This window comes from Ailuropoda melanoleuca, chromosome 6 (genome assembly GCF_002007445.2).
Source record: "Ailuropoda melanoleuca isolate Jingjing chromosome 6, ASM200744v2, whole genome shotgun sequence".
In the NCBI taxonomy this organism is placed as follows: Eukaryota; Metazoa; Chordata; class Mammalia; order Carnivora; family Ursidae; genus Ailuropoda; species Ailuropoda melanoleuca.
Genome location: NC_048223.1, coordinates 94,610,342 through 94,632,651, shown reverse-complemented (window position 1 = coordinate 94,632,651; position 22,310 = coordinate 94,610,342). Strand labels below are relative to the sequence as shown.

At 41.3% G+C, this 22,310-nt stretch overlaps 1 protein-coding gene across 1 annotated transcript; it reads left to right on the top strand.

The window, feature by feature from the left end:
- The first annotated feature begins 1,665 nt into the window (after nucleotides 1–1,665).
- On the top strand, nucleotides 1,666–6,062 carry PPP1R3C (protein phosphatase 1 regulatory subunit 3C). The gene is made up of 2 exons (XM_002916106.4): nucleotides 1,666–1,783; nucleotides 3,703–6,062. Exons 1-2 carry the CDS (start codon nucleotides 1,770–1,772, stop codon nucleotides 4,640–4,642), a joined length of 954 nt encoding a protein of 317 aa, XP_002916152.1. The 5' UTR covers nucleotides 1,666–1,769; the 3' UTR covers nucleotides 4,643–6,062.
- The last annotated feature ends 16,248 nt before the right edge of the window (nucleotides 6,063–22,310 follow it).

Sequence of the window (22,310 nt, the reverse complement as noted above, 5' to 3'; positions counted from 1 at the left end):
CAGCTCTACTTAACGAGATCCAGAGCAAATTTCTTGACCTCTCCGTGCCTCAGTTTCCTTATTTCTAAAATGGGATTAATAATAGTACGAACCACCTAGAGCTGTTCTGAAAACAAATAGGTAAGACACATACAACACTTAGAACAGTGTTTGGCACATAGTAAAGGCCAATAAGCAGTAGCTAGCTATTTATCAGTATAATAGCTCAGGCCCCGGCCACCTGTAATAATGGAATAATAACTAAAACTGAGGGATAGGGTACTGATTTGAGAACTGCCAGGTGTTGAACACATGCACTGGACACTGTGCTAAGTTTTCTCATCAGCACAGTTTTATGAAATCCTCAGAACTTCAGTTTCTCCACTTTAACTGTGAGGAAGTTGAGGCTAGAATTTGCCTAGATTCATGTAGCTTGTAAGTGTCAAACCCAGAGACTATGTCACTTTCAGCTAGTTTTGGTTCGGCTGAGGGGCTAGAAGATCTACTACTAGATGGATGTTTCCTTCCAAAAATCAGACCCAAGCATTAAGAACCTTCCCTGGTGATACTCAGCATGGGTGTCTTTCTCTTTAGTAACTCTATTTTAAGAATTCCAGTGTTTGACAGTAATTTAAAAGATTCAGGGATTTTTTTTTTTTACATTTTACATTGTATATTTTGTATATTTTAATTGACTAGTGGATATCGAAGTTAATAGAGGAGAGCTAGGATGTGGGTTTTAGAAAAATAATTTATACTCAACTTAGAAGTTTAATTTTATGGTTGTAACTGATAGTCTAAAAACTCCCCAAACTAAACAAGGTAACAAAACCTCAGCAAAAGTAACTGGTTTGGGAGAGTCATGAAATTTACAGGGAGATATTTTAACATTTTGGTTTCCACCTCACTGCCAAAGGACGTCAGAACTGAGTTGAGGGATTTGGATTGACCACTGGCTCTGTGGCTAACCAGCCACGTGAGCAAAAAAGGCCACTGCATTTCTGGCTTTAGTCTTCTCTTCCAAGGAGAAACACTGAAGAATAGATCGAAACACAAAGTGCCTTTTAATTAAATGTCACGTCACCGCTCTAAGGATCTAGCATGCTTTATTAACATTTGTTAGAGAATTTGGTAATTCTTAGCAGCCTTCATCCACTCTGTGATGCATTTTTTTGATTCGCCCTAATTAAAAAAATATGCAGCCAAACTCTGCTTAGGCTAAGGCAAGGGAGAAGATGAGCAGAAGCACCAAGCAGCGAACAATATAAACATCTCGAATATGAAATACATTTGGAAGGACCCACAACTTCCAGCGCTTAGGTTTAACTGTGTGCAGAGGCCTCAAGACGCGAAAGGCATCTCCTTCCCTGCCGCCCCACTGAGCTGGCGCCCAGCCCCGGCGAGGTTCGCTGCCCTCTCTCCTGGCCTGCACCCGCTGCTGCTTCGCGATGCGGCCTCCACGCCCCCCTCGCCCAGGGTTCGCGTTACGGAGCTCCTTCCAGCTGCTGGCCCAGTCCGCGAGCACTCCCCTGCGCACCACGGCGGTCACGTTCCCCCGGCGAGGGCTCGCGCTCTAGTCGGGCGCTGGTTGGTCGCACCGCGGGACCAGCCGCCCGGTGATTGGTCCGAGGGACTTGTTCACGTGGCCCGGAGCCTATAAGCAGCCTCTCCCGCGCAGCACCCGCAATCGGCCGGAGCCCCAGCCGAACCGAAAGGGCCCGGAGCTGGGTGCGAACTCGCGCAGACAACCGAGAGACTGCTCTCACGGTCCGCCGCCGCCTCTCTGCCTAATGAGCTGCACTAGGTAGGTTCACCGCAGACACCCCGCCCCAGAGCAGAAGGGAACGCACAGCTGCAGGGAGGTTGGGCGGCGTGGTCCTTAGGGCATCACTGCAAATGGACACCCCCGGAGGACGGCTAGCTGACTGCAGAGTTGAATCTGGCCCCAGGGAAGTCTCAGATTGTGGAGAGTTTGATTCCCTCTTGGATTCCGACAGTTCTCTCTTGATCCCGCACAAATGTCTCAAGAACTGGGGCAGCGTGTGGGAACAGCACCTTGACCTTGCTGGTTGGGTAGTTTAGCCTGGGGGAAAAACTGCAGTAGATGTTCTGCATTCTTTCGCCCTCCAGCACCTTTCTTACCACGGTTTGCCATAGTAAACTCAGCCGTGGAGTTTGAGCAAATGATGATTTTTTTTAACTCTTGGCCTGGACTTAAAATTCCAGGGGAATTGCCAGATCCTAAAACTGTCTTTCTGTAAGTGCAAAAAGTAAAAATACAAAACAAAAAAACCTTCCACAAAACTACTTTAAATAGCTTCTCCAGACATGACTAACTTAGCAGAAGACCTCTCTAAAAATCTTGCCTGTTAACTATTATTAGATTCACAAATACAGCTTTAGCTTTCATTTGTTCTAAGTGTGTAGGCCTCCCAGGAAAATCCCAGGACTAATAAAGTAAATTCTGTGAATGTTTTTATATTATTTATTTTGTGTGTTAATGGCCATTTATTTGTCTTTGTGCTTAGAGGTGCTGGAAAGTTACTGAAGTCAGATTGAGAAATGTCATGTACAGTATACACATACCTCCTACTTGTACAGATAGGATTGGGGGAAAAATCCATAAACTTGGCGATATGTATGGAGGGTTAAAGGCCAGGAATATAACTGGATAAACACGAATTTAATATTGCTGAGCATAGTTATGTTTAAATTTTTAAATAGCTTTACTCTCTTGCTAATTATAAATATTCATTGCCGAACATTAGAAAATACCAAAAAAGTACAAAGACAAAAATAGATCATCAGTGATCCTACTGCCCAGAGATAGGTAACTTTTTGGTGTATTTCCTATTAAGTATTTCATGAATTCGTATATATAATATATATTAAAAACAGTCCAATTTTCAGGTAATCAGCTTTTTCCACCTAAATGTGTATTTGTCATGAGTATCTTTCTATACGCAATACAGATTATATGAAGTTTTTCTGTACGTGCATGAACTGCTGATCTGCATTTCAGTTGGTTTTTTGTGAAAAATGAGGATGAGCACGATAAAGTGCAAAGTTAATCCTCTGACTTCATTCTTTCCAGCCTTCTCACTCTCAAAACTGTTCCATGAGAATTTTATTGCTATTTTTTTTCTTTTCAAGTGGATTACCTTTCCAGAGATGTGTAATCAATTCAACAGTAAAATCAGCAGAGCAGCCAGAGGAGGCACATTGTCTGGGACCATGGTTCTGGAACCTGTCTGGTCATTAGAATCACTGGGGAAGCCCCTGTCCCCACCCCCCAGAGGTTCTGGCTCAGCGGCTCAAAGTCCCAGGAATTGGCATTAAAGAAAAAAAAAAGAAAACCAACTCTATAAGCCATTGTGACTAGACGGGTTTGAGAACCACTGGCTCAGAACAGAGGAAATGGTTCTTAGAGTTGTATTAGAGATGATCACATGCAGCCCTTTTATTTCTCAGATGGGGACACTGAGACTCCCAATGTTTTAAGCAGTTAACCCATGGCCTTGGAGTCTGTCAAGGACACAGCCAAACATAGGATGCAAATCTGATTGTCTAATATTGTTTTCTTTTACTACATGTAATAGCACATCCCTGCTGCTTACTGTGCTGGTTATAGTGAAGTCAATACAAAAATAGTACATATATATTTGGAACCCGGGGAAGAGCATTCCAGATTCAGGTGATAACCCCTCTTCTTTTGTATTCCAGAATGATCCAGGTTTTAGATCCAAGGCCTTTGACAAGTTCAGTCATGCCAGTGGATGTGGCCATGAGGCTCTGCTTGGCTCATTCACCACCTCTGAAGAGCTTCCTGGGCCCTTATGATGACCTCCAACGAAGAAATTTTGTGAACAAATTAAAGCCTCTGAAACCGTGTCTCAATATAAAACAGGAAGCCAAATCACAGAATGAGTGGAAGCATTCACACGACCACGCCAAGAAGCGGGTTGTGTTTGCTGACTCCAAGGGGCTCTCTCTCACCGCCATCCACGTCTTCTCGGACCTCCCAGAAGAACCATCGTGGGATCTCCAGTTTGATCTCTTGGACCTTAACAATATCGCCTCCGGCTTAAAACTCCATGAGGAGAAAAACTTGATTTTAGATTTTCCCCAGCCTTCAACTGATTACTTAAGTTTTCGGAACCACTTTCAGAAGAATTTTGTCTGTCTGGAGAACTGCTCTTTGCAAGAGCGAACAGTGTCTGGAACTGTGAAAGTGAAAAACATGAGCTTTGAGAAGAAGGTTCAGATTCGTATCACTTTCGATACCTGGAAAAGCTACACTGATGTGGACTGTGTCTACATGAAAAATGTGTATGGTGGCTCAGATAGTGACACCTTCTCATTTGCCATTGATTTACCCTCTGTCATTCCAACAGAGGAGAAAATTGAGTTCTGCATTTCTTACCATGCTAATGGGCAGGTCTTCTGGGACAACAACGAGGGTCAGAATTACAGAATTGTCCATGTGCAATGGAAACCTGATGGAGTGCAGACACAGACGGCATCTCAGGACTGTGCATTCCACCAGGTGCCCCCCAAGACTGAGTCAGAGTCATCCATCTTTGGCAGTCCAAGGCTGGCCAGTGGGCTCTTCCCAGAATGGCCGAGCTGGGGGAGAATGGAGAACTTGGCCTCTTATCGATGATTAAGTAACCTAGTGACTGGTTTTGACCTGGCATATTTCCCATGTAATTCTAGGTCTGTATTGCTCAATATTAGGAAGTCTTTGCTACTTTCCTTCATTAGGTTTAGTTTTGAGCTTTTGAGACCTCGCTACAAAAAGATAGCCACTTGAGAATTTATTGTGGAGGTCTATACGATGATATTGCCCCATTTTGCTTTGGAAGATCAAGTAACATCCTAGAACCTTATTTTTGTAAAAAAAATTAATAATACTGTTCCAATGCTCTTTCTCCTTCCCTCTCAATTCACTAGCTTTCACGTTGGGCAAGGAAAGGTTGAGAAGGGACAGTTGATGGTGATGGAAAGCTGTTTTAATGGTATGAGGAATGTCTGAAAAGTGTACACAATGGGCTGTGCAGCTCAAGTCAGAGTAGGAGCGGTCTGATACTTCACTGTTGGTGAGAAAATGTAAGGTTACTTTGTGTTTTTAAGTTGGTTTTACAGTTCTCTCCTAAGGAAATAATTTGTGTGTGGGGGAGGGAAGATTACATTTTATATATTCTTGTGGAGAAAAACCAAATTTTAGAGGTGTTGGGTGGTATTGGGGAAAGGTGAATTATAACTCTGGAGAATCATGATTTTAAATGAAGCCTTTCTTTTCAAACATGATTTATGAAAAAGTACTATTTGGGGAAAGTTTAAGCACATCTGGCTTTGCAGTCCTCATGTTATAAGTGATCTTATTTGTGATCAAGGTGTCATGCTCAGGGACTCAGGACAAAGATTGCTCTTTGCAAGTGCCTTGATTAAGCCAGAATATTGTGTTGTTCCCAAATATATGAAGGGTCATCTGATAACTCACGAGTGTTTGACTTTATAAGAAGGTCCACTCTGTATACTGGCATCCCTCTTGCAATACTGTTGTACCTTTGACAGTGTTGCCAGTGTACACAACTCGCATCCTTCATATTGAAGGTGATTCATTTTTCTGCCACACTTTTTCGATGTGATGCTGGAAGTGAGGACTGACACTGATTCTCAATTCAAGAATCCAGTACGTTGCACATAGAAGCAGCAATCTATTTTGTGCCTATATTTGTCTTGTTTTAAGTCTTTCTACCAATTTCTTTGAAGTAAAAATATTATTTTAAATAGACGTGAATTGTTTGGATGTATTGTAATATAATTGTTTTGGGGTGTGCATAAATCCATTCTATAAGATCTTAAGAACAGGAGTCCTTGAATGTTTGCTTCTATCATTGTGCACATCCACTGAGAGGTGTTCAGAGAATGCAGTTAATTTTAACACGTGTGATCTGCCACGCTGGAAAAGTACTATTGGAATAACTCTGCTATGACAGTGTCTGAAGTTTGGCTAGCACCCACAATTTTTCTACTCTAAATATTTCACTCTCCTATAGCTATCCTTTGTGAACTTCTCACTTTAAGAATAAAAGTGTTTGATATAAGACCTGAGTATGTTTTCTTTCTCAAAGCCACATAGTCAAACGATCAACTGCGATTCTCCTGTTTTGTTTAAGAACAACTGAGCAAAGATAGTTTGGACCAGGAATTGGATTCACCTGAGGGTATTTACATGGTTCCAGTCTCAATAGTGAGGACACTTTCTAATGCCTGACCACTCAGGGTAGGGTTCAGGAACAGTGACTTGAGCTGCTGTGACTGTCCCCCTGATTGTCCCCATTTGTACTTACTGCTCATCATGCATACTCTCTGCTGGGTCAGGATCCTGTTGGGGGCCACTTCCCAGCTGTATAATGGGGGAGGAGATTGCGTGGGAAGAGCTAGAGCGGGTTTCTACCTCTTCAACTCCAGCACCTTCCTGAAGGGGCAAAGACTGGAGCCACACAGAGGGCATAAGGAGGGGGCAGTGGGCACCAGTCTTGGACTGAAAGAAGGGGTCAGCTCCCTGAAGTGAGAGGCAGCAGGTCTATGAAACTTAGTTGTAGTTCCAGTTCTGGTGTAAAATTCCAGAAAGGGCTTCTACACAGGTTATCTTAAACTTAAGGCGAGACAAATGTCCAACCTACTGGAAAGGCCCAATTATGAAGAAGAAAATTTTGTATCATAAAATCCTTTTTTTTTTTAAGATTTTATTTATTTATTTAACAGAGATAGAGACAGCTAGCGAGAGAGGGAACACAAGCAGGGGGAGTGGGAGAGGAAGAAGCAGGCTCATAGCGGAGGAACCTGATGTGGGGCTCGATCCCATAATGCCGGGATCACGCCCTGAGCCGAAGGCAGACGCTTAATGACTGCGCCACCCAGGTGCCCCCATAAAATCCTTTTTATCAGAGGTTGTAAACTACAGGCCTGCAGGCTGTATCTGGCTACAGGCATATTTTGTTTGACACACAGTGTCTACAACCAGGATCTTAGCCTGGATAGGAAGAATTTTAGTTCCAGTACCTAAAGAAGTACTTCATAGTACACCCAAAATTATACCCTGTACAAACTGATCAAGACAAGTGTGGCCTTGAAAATGTAAAAATTAAAATCTAGATTACTACCCCCCCCAAAGTCCTCCAGGACAAATCACCTGAAAATGCTAGAAAAAATATTTTTGAATTATACTTTAATATAATAATAATATAATATAATAATAATTATTATTATATAATATTTTAAAAGCATTGCTGAGCTAGAAAGGAAGGAAGGATGGCCTTAAAGGCCTGCTCTGCCCCCTAAATAAAAATCAAAAGCAGGACCCCAGAGAATAAATGTATACTGAAGCTGGCAGCTGTCGTGAAGTCACTTGTTAATCCCCTGGTGACCAACATTAGTCTTTAACATTTATGGCTGCTAAGGGGCCAGAAATGAAGGTTAGTGTCCATTAAGCTGGGAGGTGGTCACAGTGAATAGCTAGCATAGCTAGGACCAAGAAAGGATACAACCTCATTAAGAAAATAATATAACCCTTCTTACAAAGAAATTCACTAGGAAAGATGCCTGTACCTCTGGGTAGAAAGAAAAAAAAATCCTCTTAAAATTTATAACCACAATCTGGCCCTCACATGGATTTGCAACCTGAATTCACATTCCTTGTATTCTGAAAAACCTCAAACCAAAAATTCATGAAAAATGATCCCTGGTGGCAGTACCCACAGGTGCTCAGTAGAAGCAAACACAAGTACTCTCTAAAAGTGTGCCTTTAACTTGAGCCACAAAGAATTTTCATCAAACATGAATTCATAAACAAAGCAATAAAAAGACAAGTCTTTGACAAGATGCATGAAGAAAAAGAAAGCTAAAAAAAGAGAATTAAAAAATGTCATAATTACAGGTAATGCATAAATAAATATTAGGGCATTATGGACAACTTCATGTTAATAACTCTGAAAACTTGGATAAAATGGAGAATTTCTAGACAAATGTGTTGTATCAAATGGTTTCAAGAAGAAACAGAAAACCTGTCTAGTCCTATAAACATTTAAGATTAGTAATTTAAAATTGGTGGCTTAAAATTTACTCACAAACAAAATACCTGGTCCAGATATTTTTACAGGTGACTTGTATCAAACATTTAAGGACTGAATGTTTTTTTTCAAAAGACTTATTTATTTGAGAGAAAAAGAGAGAGAGAGACAGTGGGGGAGGGACAGAGGGTGAGGGCGAGGAGAGAGAACCTCAAGCAGATTCCCTGCTGAGCACAGAGCCAGAGATGGGGCTCAATCTCATGACCCTGAGATCATGACCTGAGCAGAAATCAAGAGTCAGATGTTCAACTGACTGAGTAACCCAGGCGCCCCTAGAATCAAATATATATATATTTAAAGATTTTATTATTAGAGAGAGGGAGCATATAAGTGGGGAGAGAGAGGCAGAGGGACAAGCACACTCTCCGCTGAGTGTGGAGTCCAACCTAGGGCTCAATCCCAGGACCCTAAGTTCATGACCTGAGCTAAAGTCAGATGCTTAACTGATTGAGCCATTCAGGTGCCCCAGGATCAAGATCAAATATTTCTTTTCTTTTCTTTCTTTCTTTCTTTCTTTCTTTCTTTCTTTCTTTCTTTCTTTCTTTCTTTCTTTCTTTCGATTATTTATTTATTTATTTGACACAGAGAAAGACAGCCAGCGAGAGAGGGAACACAAGCAGGAGGAGTGGGAGAGGAAGAAGCAGGCTCCCAGCGGAGCAGGGAGCCTGAGGTGGGGCTTGATCCCAGGACCCTGCGATCACGCCCCAAGCCAAAGGCAAACGCTTAACGACTGAGCCACCAGGCACCCTAGGATCAAATATTTCTAATCTTATATAAAATATTCCAAAATATATAAAAAAGAGGGAACATCCCTCAACTTATTAACGAGTTAGCATGACCTTGTTACTGAAACCTACTGGGGACAGTATAAGAAAGGACAGTTGTAAAACAATCTCAGTTATTAACAGATACAAAAATTTACAAACAATAAATTATTAAAATGTATAAAAATAATGTATTATGATCAAGTTGGGTTTATTCTAGGAATGAAAGGTTGGTTTAATATTAGAAAATCAATTATGATAATCTGACACATAAATAGATTAAGGGAATAAAAATATAGTCAGCCCAATAGATGTCAAAAAATGTTTATAAAATTTTACACCCTTAATGGAAAAAAAGCCCTGAAACTAGGAATAAAGGGAAATTTGGAAAAGGGTATCTACTAAAAATAAAAACAAAACCTAAAACATCATATTATGGTTAATGTTGAAACTCCTTTTAAGATAAGTTCCTCCATCACCACCTCTCTTAAACATTGTGCCAGAAATTTGAGCCAGTGAAGCAAAGCAATAAATAAATAAATATAAGATTGGTAGGACACAAAGACAATTATCATTATTTACAGATAATATGTTTACCTGCATAGAAAATCTAAAAGAATCTACTACTATTATTAGAATAAATATGAGAATTAACAAGGTTGTTGGATATAAATTGTGACAGTTAGCTTACAAAATGGCCCCAATGGTGCCGACCTTCTGAGACTCGTGCCCTTGCATAGTTTCCTCCCATGCTGTTCCAGAGTTGCTCTGTGTAACCAACAGAATACAGCAGAAATTATGGCATGTACCTCCAAGATTAGGCTATAAAAGACACTGTGGCTTTCATTTTAGTTGCTTACTCTCTCTCTCTCTCTGATACGCTTGCACTAGGGGAAGTCAGTTACCTTGCTGTGAGCAGCCCTACTGGAGTTGCCCATGTGGTGAGGAACTGAAGTCTCTTAAGAGCCTGGAAATGGATCTTCCAGTCCCAGTCAAGCTTTCAGATGACTGCACTCTTGGCTGACGTCTTGATTACAACCTAATGAGAAACCTTGAGCCAAAACTTTCCAGCTAAGTTGCTTCTTAATTTTTTTATTTAAAGAAACTATGAGATAATAAATGTGTTTTATTCTTAAAGATTTTATTTATTTGAGAGAGAGCAAGCACAAGCAGCAGGAGGGGCAGAGGCAGAGGGAGAAGCAGACTCCCTGCTGAGCAGAGAGCCCAAAGCAGGGCTTGACATGGGGCTCCACACAGGCTTGATCCCAGGACCCTGGGATCATGACGTGAGCTGAAGGCAGATGCTTAACTAACTGAGCCATCCAGGCGCCCTTAAATGTTTGTGGTTTTAAGCCACTAAGTTTGGAGTGCTGTGTTACTCAGCAATAGATGACTAATACATGGATCAATATCCAAAAGTGAACTGAATATCAGTCTATATATGTGCAATAAACAGAAAAGGTAATTTTTGAAAAAAGAGAATATTTTACAATAGCAGTAATGATATAAAAAGTCTTTGAATAAATACAACAAAAGTTTAACAAGATGTTTAAGGAGAAAATTTTAAGTATATATTGAAAGGCAATAAAGAAATTTACAAATAAAAAGCTATTCCATATTTGTGGTTAGGAACATTTAATATCATGAAGATATTTACTATTTTATGCAAAGCCAATCAAAACCAAGAATATCAATAGTTTTTTTTTCTTGAAGGAATTTGACAAATTGCTTCTAAAATGAGTGTGGAGGTAGAAAGAGCCTCAAGAAGAGTCAAGAATGTCCTAAAGATGGTGGGCGGAACTTGCAAATTAAAACTACAATGAGATACTATTTCATATCCATCTGAATGGTAAAAGTTAAAACATCTGTAAACAACAAGTGTTGGTGAGCTTGTAGACAGTGGGTCTCATACCTTCCTGGTGAGTATATAAACTGGTATGACCACTTGGGAGACAATTTAGCTTTGCAAGGTTGAAGATGCATAGCAATTCCACTTCTATGTGTACAGAGAAACTCCAGAGGGTGTGTATCAGGAGATATATAAGTACGTTTGTAACAGTGTTATTTGTTAAAGCAAAAACTGAAACCAACACCAATGTCCACTGACAGTAGATGGAATAGATAAACCCTATTATTTCAACAGAATACAAAGCATAAGTGAAAATGAATGGCAGCTAATCCTGCCAACACAAATGAATCTTACAAATATAAAGCTGGGAAAAGCAGGTTACAGAAAATACATACCGTATGATAATTTTACATAAGGTTCAAAACTCCACACGTTTCTGAATATATAGATGTTTTACAAATCTATCTATATCTATAACTGTATTAAGAGAAAACAAAGGAATAGTAAGTAGAATGTGGCATAGTGGTTACTTCTGGGGAGGAAGATGGAAAGAACTGGGGACAGGTTCAAAGAATATTTTAAAATAATGCTAACATTTTCTTCCTTAAGCAAAATTCTTGCATATACATTATATATATATCACATGTAAATGATATTTATAATATAAAATTTAAGACAGGGTTTATTGATACCTATAAGCACAGTAGAAACTTTCCCATTCACATCCTATGTAGAACTTTTATTTTCTTTTCAAATTTTTGGAGGGGAGGTTGGGATGATCTCTTCCCTATGTTACCCTTAAGAATAATAAATTGTTTTGGAACATCTGGGTTTTGAAACCATTGTACTGCCAGCTTTTAGGATGTGGTTTGAATTCATCACAATGGACCATTTTTATGTTTTTCCTAACCTTTCAAGGTGCCAGATAGCATCAAGTTGAGTAGAAGCTTCCTTTGTGTTCTCACTGCTGCTGAAATAAAAACAGAAAGTATATCCTGGGGCGCCTGGGTGGTTCAGTGGATTAGGCGTGTGACTCTTGATTTCAGCTCAGGTCATGATTTCAGGGTCGTGAGATTGAGCCCTCTGTTGGGCTCCGCACTGAACATGGAGCCTGCCTGAGATCCTCTTTCTCCCTCTGCTCCTCCCCCTTAAAAAACAAAACAGAAGCTATAGACTTAGGTATTTCTATTTAGGACCAGCTATTCTCTAGCTTCTTGGTACTTATACCTGGTTTCTAGATGACAAAAAGGGCAATCCTATCTAACATGGCAACAACCCTCCATTAACATTCTAAATGAAGTAAAAGCCCCTTGCTGTTCCTAACACTTACAACTATACCATCCTGCCTTTCTGAACCTCAGTACAGTCTTTCAGCCCTTATTTATCTAAACTAAGGGTGGGTCAAATTTGGGTAGAGAGAGGCACCCCCCCATCTTGGGATCAGTTCCAACTGCATTATATCATCATCTACTCCCTGTGCTTGGAAACAATGATCAGGCCACACTGTGCCTGAAACTTGCCATTATAGCAACAAAAGATACAGATGCTACATATCACAAAAAGATACAGTCATAAAGATAGCCAGTGGGGGCTCCTGGATATTTGCTGGTACAGGTTCACACACCTCTCTGCCCCACTCATGCTCTGTTAATGGATCCGGGTATTAACAGCTCATGACAGTCATGGGTCTACTGAGTCAGAGGAGCTGGTGAGTCACATGCTAATACCTAGTCCTCCAGGAAATATTTCGTCCCAGTCATTTATAATGCTGACCAGATTCACAGTAACTAAAAATGACTATACACACAGATTCAAATGTCCAGTAAGGTACACTGTTCAATGACTCAACTTTCAAAATTAATCTTTGGATATATCCTACATAATAGTCTTTTTTTAAATGTTTTTTAATTATATTATATTAGTCACCATACAATACATCCCTGGTTTTTGATGTAAAGTTCGATGATTCATTAGTTGCGTATAACACCCCGTGCACCATGCAATACGTGCCCTCCTTACTACCCATCACCAGCCTATCCCATTCCCCCACCCCCCTCCCCTCTGAAGCCCTCAGTTTGTTTCCCAGAGTCCATAGTCTCTCATGTTTCATTCCCCCTTCTGATTACCCCCCCTTTCTTTATCCCTTTCCTCCCCTACCGATCTTCCTAGTTCTTATGTTCCATAGATGACAGAAATCATATGATAATTGTCTTTCTCTGCTTGACTTATTTCACTTAGCATTATCTCCTCCAGGGCCGTCCATGTTGCAGCAAATGTTGAGAACTCGTTCTTTCTGATAGCTGAGTAATATTCCATTGTATATATGGACCACAGCTTCTTAATCCAGTCTCTGTTGAAGGGCATCTCGGTTCCTTCCACGATTTAGCTATGGTGGACAATGCTGCTATGAACATTGGGGTATATATGGCCCTTCTCTTCACTACGTCTGTATCTTTGGGGTAAACACCCAGTAGTGCAATGGCTGGGTCATAGGGTAGCTCAATTTTTAACTTTTTAAGGGACCTCCACACTGTTTTCCAGAGTGGCTGTACCAACTTGCATTCCCACCAACAATGTAGGAGGGATCCCCTTTCTCCACATCCTCTCCAACAATTGTTGTTTCTTGCCTTGTCTATCTTTGCCATTCTAACTGGCGTAAGGTGGTATCTCAGTGTGGTTTTGATTTGAATTTCCCTGATGGCTAATGATTTTGAACATTTTTTCATGTGTCTGTTAGCCATTTGTATGTCTTCATTGGAAAAGTGTCTGTTCATATCTTCTGCCCATTTTATGATTTGTTTATTTGTTTCTCGTGTATTGAGTTTGAGAAGTTCTTTGTAGATCTTGGATACCAGTCCTTTATCTGTGGTGTCCTTTGCAAATATATTCTCCCATTCCGTGGGCTGTCTCTTAGTTTTTTTGACTGTTTCCTTGGCTGTGCAGAAGCTCTTTATCCTGATAAAGTCCCATAAGTTCATTTTATCTTTTATTTCTCTTGCCTTTGGAGATGTGTCGTGAAAAAGGTTGCTCTGGCCGATGTCATAGAAGTTGTTGCCTATGTTCTCCTCTAGAATTTTGATGGATTCCTGTCTCACATTGAGGTCTTTCATCCATTTGGAGTTTATTTTTGTGTATGGTGTGAGAGAGTGGTCAAGTTTCATTCTTTTGCATGTAGCTGTCCAATTTTCCCAGCACCATTTATTGAAGAGACTGTCTTTTTTCCACCGGATGTTTTTTCCTGCTTTATCAAAGATTAGTTGCCCAAAGAGCCGAGGGTCCATTTCTGGGTTCTCTATTCTGTTCCATTGGTCGATGTGTCTGTTTTTGTGCCAGTACCATGCTGTCTTTGTGATCACAGCTTTGTAGTACAGCTCGAAATCCGGCATTGTGATGCCCCCAGCTTTGTTTTTCCTTTTCAACAGTTCCTTGGAGATTCGGGGCCTTTTCTGGTTCCATACAAATTTAAGGACTATTTGTTCCAGTTCTTTGAAAAATGTCCTCGGTATTTTGATCGGGATAGCATTGAAAGTGTAGATTGCTCTGGGTAGTATGGACATTTTAACTATGTTAATTCTTCCAATCCATGAGCATGGAATATTTTTCCATCTTTTTATGTCTTCCTCAATATCTTTCAAAAGTGATCTATAGTTTCTAGGATATAGGTCCTTTACGTCTCTGGTTAAGTTAATTCCAAGGTAACGCATGGTTTTTGGTGTTATTGTAAATGGGATGGATTCCCTAATTTCTCTTTCTTCAGTCTCGTTATTCGTGTATAGAAATGCAACTGATTTCTGGGCATTGATTTTGTATCCTGCCACCTTACTGAATTGTTCTATAACTTCTAATAGTTTGGGAGTGGATTCCTTTGGGTTTTCCATATAGAGTATCATGTCATCTGCAAAGAGAGACAGTTTGACTTCTTCTTTGCCGATTTGGATACCTTTGATCCCTTTTTGTCTTCTGATTGCTGTTGCAAGGACTTCTAGTACTATGTTGAATAATAGTGGCGAGAGTGGGCATCCTTGTCGTGTTCCTGATCTTAAGGGAAAGGCTTCCAGCTTTTCCCCATTGAGAATAATGCTTGCAGTAGGCTTTTCATAGATGGCTTTTATGAGATTGAGAAATGTACCCTCTATTCCTACACTCTGAAGGGTTTTAATCAGGAAAGGATGCTGTATTTTGTCAAATGCTTTTTCTGCATCAATTGAGAGGATCATATGGTTCTTGAGTCTTTTCTTGTTGATATGATGTATCACATTGATTGATTTGCGAGTGTTGAACCATGCTTGCATCCCAGGTATGAATCCCACTTGGTCATGATGGATAATCCTTTTAATGTACTGTTGGATTCTATTAGCAAGGATCTTGTTGAGGATTTTGGCATCCATATTCATTTGGGAAATCGGTCTGTAATTCTCCTTTTTGATGGGGTCCTTCCCTGGTTTGGGGATCAAGGTAATACTGGCCTCATAGAATGAGTTTGGTAGCTTTCCTTCTGTTTCTATTTTTTGAAATAGCTTTAGGAGAATAGGTATTATTTCTTCTTTGAATGTTTGGTAGAATTCCCCAGGAAAACCGTCTGGGCCTGGAGTTTTATTATTTGGAAGGTTGTTTATCACTGACTCAATTTCTTCATAGTTAATTGGCCTATTTAAGAAATCTATTTCTTCCTGTTTCAGTCTTGGTAGTTTATAGGTTTCCAGGAAGGCCTCCATCTCTTCCAGATTGTTTAGTTTTTTGGCATATAGCTGTTGATAAAAGTTTCTAATAATCCTTGCAATTTCAATGGTGCTGGTCGTGACCTCTCCCTTTTCAGTCATAATTTTAATAATCTCAGTCCTTTCTCTTTGTTTTTGGACAAGTTTTGCCAGCGGTCTGTCAATTTTATGGATTCTCTCAAAGAACCAGCTTCTAGTTCTGTTGATCTGCTCCTCTGTACTCCTGGTTTCTAATTAATTGATTTCTGCTCTAATCTTGGTCAACTGCTTCCTCGTGCGTGGATTGGGCCTGTCCCTCTGTTGCTGTTCCAGCTTCTTGAGGTGTGAATATAAAAACTGCATTTTAGATTTTTCTATTCTTTTGAGTGAGGCTTGGATGGCTATGTATTTCCCCCTTAGGACTGCCTTTGCAGTATCCCATAGGTTTTGGACCGTTGTGTATTCATTCTCGTTGGTCTCCATAAATTGTTTAATTTGTTTTTTGATTTCCTGGTTTATCGAGTCATTCTTGAGCAGGATGGTTCTTAGCCTCCAAGTGTTTGAGTTTCTTCCAGGTTTTTCCTTGTGGTNTTCGCTGGTTTCCATGAATTGTTTAAATTCATTTTTGATTTCCTGGTTTATCGAGTCATTCCTGAGCAGGATGGTTCTCAGTCTCCAAGTGTTTGAGTTTCTTCCAGGTTTTTCCTTGTGGTTGAGTTCCAATTTCAGAGCGTTGTGGTCTGAGAATATGCAGGGGATAATTTCAATCTTTTGGTATTGGCTGAGACCTGTTTTGTGTCCCAGAGCATGATCTATTCTTGAGAATGTTCCATGGGCATTTGAATAGAATGAGTATTCTTTGGTTCTGGGGTGTAGTGTTCTATATATATCTATGAGGTCCAACTCATCGAATATGGCATTCAAAGCTCTTGTTTCTTTGCTGATTTCTTGCTTAGGTGATCTGTCTATTGCTTATAGTGGAGTGTTGAGGTCCCCTACTATTAGTGTACTTTTATCTATATGTCTCTTTATTGTGGTTAAGAGTTGGCTTGTGTATCTTGCTGCTCCCCTGTTGGGGGCATATATATTTATAATTGTCATATCCACTTGTTGAATACTTCCTTTAAGAATAATATAGTGCCCTTCTGTGTCTCTAACTATAGTCTTTAATTTAAAATCCAATCTGTCTGATATAAGAATTGCTACTCCAACTTTCTTTTGAGGTCCATTGGCGTGAAAGATGGTATTCCATCCCTTTACTTTCAGTCTGAATGTATCTTTAGGTTCAAAATGAGTCTCTTGTAGACAGCAAATGGATGGGTCATGTCTTTTTATCCAATCTGCAACCCTGTGGCGTTTTATGGGAGAGTTTAAGCCATTTAGATTGATAGAGATTATTGACAGATATGATTTTAATGATGCCATTTCTCTTTAAAGTCTTTGTATCGGTTGTGACTTGCTGCTCTGTATCACTCTTGGGGCCTTTTTACCTTTATAGAGCCCCCCTTAATATCTCCTGTAGGGCTGGTTTTGTGGTTACGAAATTGGTCAATGACTGGTGATTCTGGAAGGTCTTTATTTCTCCATCAATTCTGAATGACAGCTTTGCTGGATAAAGGATCCTTGGCTGCATGTTTTTCTCTGAAAGAGCTTTAAAAATGCCCCCCCAAGCCTTTCTCTCATTCCAGGTCTCTGTAGACAGGTCTGACGTAATCCTGATACCTTTGCCTTGGTACGTGAGAAATTTCTTTGCCCTGGCCGCTTTGAATACTGTATCCTTGGATCTAATATTTGCAAATTGCACTATGACGTGACGTGGCGTAGGTTTGTCGTGGTTGAGCTTGGATGGGGTCCTCTCTGCCTCTTGGACACGAATGCTTGTTTCCCTTGCTAGATTAGGGAAGTTTTCAGCTACAATTTGTTCAAATATCTCTTCTAGACCTCTGTTTTTCTCCACCCCTTCAGGGATGCCGATGATTCTGACATTGGATCGTTTCATAGAGTCAGTAATCTCCCGTAATCTACATTCGTGGGCGTGGATTTTTTTAAGACCAGCTTCTATTTTCGTTTTTTCTTCTACTANTCCAGATTCTGTTTTAGCTTTCTCTTCTACTAACCCATCCCCCAATTCGCTGATACGTTCTTCTGCCTCTTTCACCCTGGCCGTCAGAGCCGCTAGTTTTGACTGCATTTGGCTAATAGCATTTTTAATTTCTGCCAGATTCACTCTCATTTCCACCCTTAGAGATTCTATATTCTTGTTAACATTTTCATTAATATTTTTTTCAAGCCTACACATCATCTTGACCATTGTTACTCTGAACTCNTCAAGTCTACACATCATCTTGACCATTGTTACTCTGAATTCCATTCCTGATAATTTGGTTACATCCATATCCATTAGTTCTGTGGCAGAGGCCACAGACTCATTATCGTTTCTTTGCTGGGGAGGGATTTCTCCTTCTCATCATTCTGATGAGGTGTGGTTGCGGGGTTGTGCAGAGCCCAAATTATTGACCGGGACCCAGGCCATGCGCCCTTGTTTTATAGGGACCTTAGGGATGTGTGCTTCTTGATTTTTCAGCCTGCCTTCTGGGGGAGGGTCCTGCCGTGCCGATACTCAGGCAACCCTGTTTGGGTAGAGTCGCCCTGTCCCCTGCGAGGGGGGGGGTGGGAATGGGCACACTGTGAGCCAGTATTTCCAGGCTTTTGTTCTCTGGTGGCTTTCCCTGGAGGTTTGCTGTGCCTCTTCTGAAAGTCAGAGCAGCAGTAGCCGAATCTCAACCTCTGTCTCAGAACAGAGGGATCGCGGACCATTCTCCACTGATGTTCTGGCCATTAACTCTGTTACTGTTGGTGCTGCTCAACCCTGCAGCGTCCTGGGATGTGCGCCCCACACCCGGCATCCCAGCCCTCACTTCCAGGGCCGGCCTGTCTCTGTCCTTTGTGTTTCTAACACTGCCAGTCGCCAGCTGCCAGCCGCCCCCGCGCGCTCCTGGAGCTCCCAGTCTCAGTCTGGTTCCAGTGAGCACACCGGAGCTCCGGTTTTCAGTCTGCTCTCTCGCGGGTGCTGTCCGCGAGTCTGCCCACTCCCCCGTGCCCCTACTTAATAGTCTATACACTACTTGTTCATATATCCATTTCTGGATTTATGATACACTCCCTTCCTTGTGGAAGCTGACACTCCAGCTCTGACTGTTTAGGTCACATAGAATCAAACCTAACGTCTAGACAGAATCTTGATTTAGTTGCTATCAAAGTCCTTCACTGGAAACTTTAAAAAATGGAAACAATCCCCCAAAGCAGCCCCCCGGTAGTAAACAATATACAATATATGTGTGCATTTAAACTATTTTCATGACAACTGTCATTGTCATAAAGTTGTTTTGGGATCTTAGAACTTTATGTTGGAAGTATTTACTTGAAATGCCATTTGAACTGTCATGCTTTTAAGGCTGCTGCAGGTGGATGCAGCCACTGGATGCCTGTGACTTGAAATACGATAGAAGGTAGATTCTCTTATTTCTCAAAGTGGAGACTGCCTTGAAATGTTCTTTTTGTCTTTCCAATTTCCAAAGTCTCGTCTCTCACCAGAAACAGGTTTTGTTTTTACTTTTATATATATATAAAATATATATAAGATATATTTATATATATACACATACACATATACATACATATATTGTATATCTAATATGTTAATGTTTAATATCAAATTTAATATTTAATATGTATTTAAAATAGCATACTGACATAAAATAAAAATGCAAAATATATTAATATTAAATTTAATATTATATATATTATATATATATTAATGTCATTAAATTTTAGCTAAGGGAGCTCAGACAGAGAAAACTGGGTATTGGAGAAGGGTAGAGTAGAAGATCATGCCACTGTTTTAGCTTGGGACATAGGAAAATGATGTCCCACCACCTGAAGCCCATACATCTATCTTCTTCTAGACTATGTTCATGGTAGCCCTGGATCCCTGCTCCCCAACTGAACCCACCTCCAGGGCCTGTGCCAGCCTCTGCTCTGAGTGTGTCCTCCTGAGGGTGGACTACACCAGCAGTTGCTCCACCCTTGGTCCTGAGAGGTAGCTATTTGGAGGATGGCGTGGGAGAGTTCACCTGTCCTCTGCATAAGAGTGAGGGGGTGCAGGATGAAGTCAGGGTGGCAGACAGAAGGGGACTGGCCAGGCTGGGGCCTCCCTTGGCATTCTTGCCCTGGGTCCTGTGAATCTTGGAAGGCTTTAACTCTGCTTCCTCTTTCACATCTCAGCCATTTAGTTCCTTGAGGACTGTCAGCATCCTTCTGTTGATCTTTATTGACTGCTCTTTTTGTGCATGCCTGCTGCAGAGAGAATTCTCAGCTGCTGTGCTCTGGGCCAGGGCAAAACCAGCCATGTCTTTCCCACCTGTGTTTGCTCCCACACCCTTCCTCACCCTGGTTCTTTGTCTAGCTGTCCTCTAATCTGTCTCTTAGAAGGTGGGTGGGGGCAGTGTGCTGTCCGTTACAGGGGGCCATAGAAGGGCAGTGGGTTGAGGCCAATCTCTGTAGAGTTTTACAGGTTTGCCAGGGGTGGGGAGCAGGGACCCTGTCTTGGGTGGTATTGCAGAGAAAATGAAGAGTTTTGGTCTCTGAGTCCTTTGTAGACAAGCAATGTGACCTGGAGAAGCCAGGGGCTTCCAGAAGACTCCTGACCAGCTCACCAGCAGAGAAAATGGTGGCATTCCTGACTGTGCTGTCAGAGCTACTGTGATAGGGACTTGATAGGCACTTGAAGGACCTCCGCTCCCAGGAGTTACAACCTTTGGTCCCAAGAAAATTAGCATCTTATAACTGTATTTACACATTGTATTAAAACGTCCAAGGCACATTTTCTAGGTCTATAATGTAATGTGACACAAGTACAATCTGCCTAAATTGGAGTTGGAAGAAATTTTATCATCAGGAGGATAATGTAACTAATTCCATTGTTCTTTTTGCCTTCCCTTTGCTCTTTGGCTGATGGCCCCCTCATCCTTCATGTCAAAGCTTTAGTGTCACCTCCTCAGAGTGGTCTTCTCTGACTACCCAATCTCAAATAGGTAGTCCCAGATACTCTCCTTTATTCACTATGTCATCAAATGTTGCTGAGTGCCTGTGAAGTGCCTGGATTCCCCAACCATGCCTTCATGGAACTAAGATTTACTGAGCATTTGTTAATGTACCAGGTACCATGTTAAGAGTGTTACTTATATTTTCTTAGTTTTATAGTTTTCTCTGAAACAGGATGGTGAGTGAGACCTTTTCTGCTGTCTTGGAATGGCTGCCAAGGCCCAAAGGTAATATGACAGGTGCTAAGCACTCCATGTTTCTAAGAAATCTCCCATAATGGAATTGGCAGAACCAGCCCTAGCACCTCACCCCTGCCCCCAGCCCATGGAGAAGGCTGAGCTGGAGAAGGGGGTAGGGTTTGCTCCTCAGAATCAACTGTGGGGGGGAATAGAGCTATTGGTGAGGGAAAAGGGTACATCCTTCCTCCTCTAAGCCAAGAACTGGAGGTGTGCTTTGGGAACGACTAATGTCATATTTCCTGACTGGACATCTGCTTGGGCAGCAGTACTATTGTCTGTACTCTGTCTATTTTTGTCCCGGGGGAAAACTCTGAAGAGAGAAGGCAGAGCTAAAAGAAAGGATGGCAATGACTTGGCATGGCCGGGAGCTTGAAATTTCCATGGGGCCAAAGGACACTGAGGAAGGTACTAGCCCTACCCAAGATGACTTTCTGGATGAGGGGGTCTCCAGCAACAAGGATCTGTGAGGTGGGCTATAGGTGGCAAGGGCTAAAGGATGGGGAGAAAGAGCTCAAGGACCCCTCAGCAGCAAAGTCGTCTGGGAGGGCAGAGGGCTTTGGATCAGATATGAGATGAGAGTTTAAATTGGCCTAGACTAAATTTCAATAACTAAAAGTGACAGGAAGTAATGAAATCTGGGATATTTTAAGGAGAGCAAATAGGAAGGGAGGTAATTTGACACAGCAGTTTAGAGAACAGTGTTTGGAAAAAATTAAAACTATGTCATGTTTTTGCTCTATTGATTTGAAACTTCTTGGTGAACTGGTATATGTATTTAATTGTGTGTTCATTTATGGACCTTCTCTCCTAACTAGACCGTAAACTCTATGAAGGCCGGACCCGTCTAATTTATTGCTCTGTCCATAATACCTAGTACAGAGTCTAACAAAATAAATATTCATTGAAGTGAAAATTAAAGATGGCATTTGCAGGCCCACGGGGGCAAGTTTAATTAGATATTAATCTTGGCATTCCAGATGTTTTACTAGGCCTCTCAGTAGACGCTCTGGAATCACAGATGCTGACGGCCTCTTTCTTAGTGAGAGGACTGCCGGGAAGGGGTTGAGAACGTGTGTTACAGTCATACAGGCTTGGGTTCAAAACTCAGTATCCATACTCTCCACTTAGGATTGCAGTCATAGAACATCAGAGCTTGGGCAGTGGTACTTCCCTCATTTACAAAATGCCTCCATCATATTGATAACTCAGGATTGCTGTGGAACTTAAATGAGATCATGTATGTAAGGCACGTAGCATAGTACCTGAAACAGAGTAAATGTTTACTAGATGGCCACTCTGAGCATCATAGGGTTGCAAAAATAAATGTTTTAAGAAAAATGTGGCGTGAACTGTAGGTGATTTTTTTTTGAGCAGCAGGACCTGAGGTTTATAGTTTCAAGGCTAAGAACTTTGAGAGTGTGGGTGTGGGGTCCCCATGATTCTGTGTATGGGGCTGGTGAGGAGGAGCTTACAGGACCCTTAAGGTGTGGGAGGTAGGAATCAGGTGAAGAAGATGACATATTGGAAAAGGCTTTGCAGCC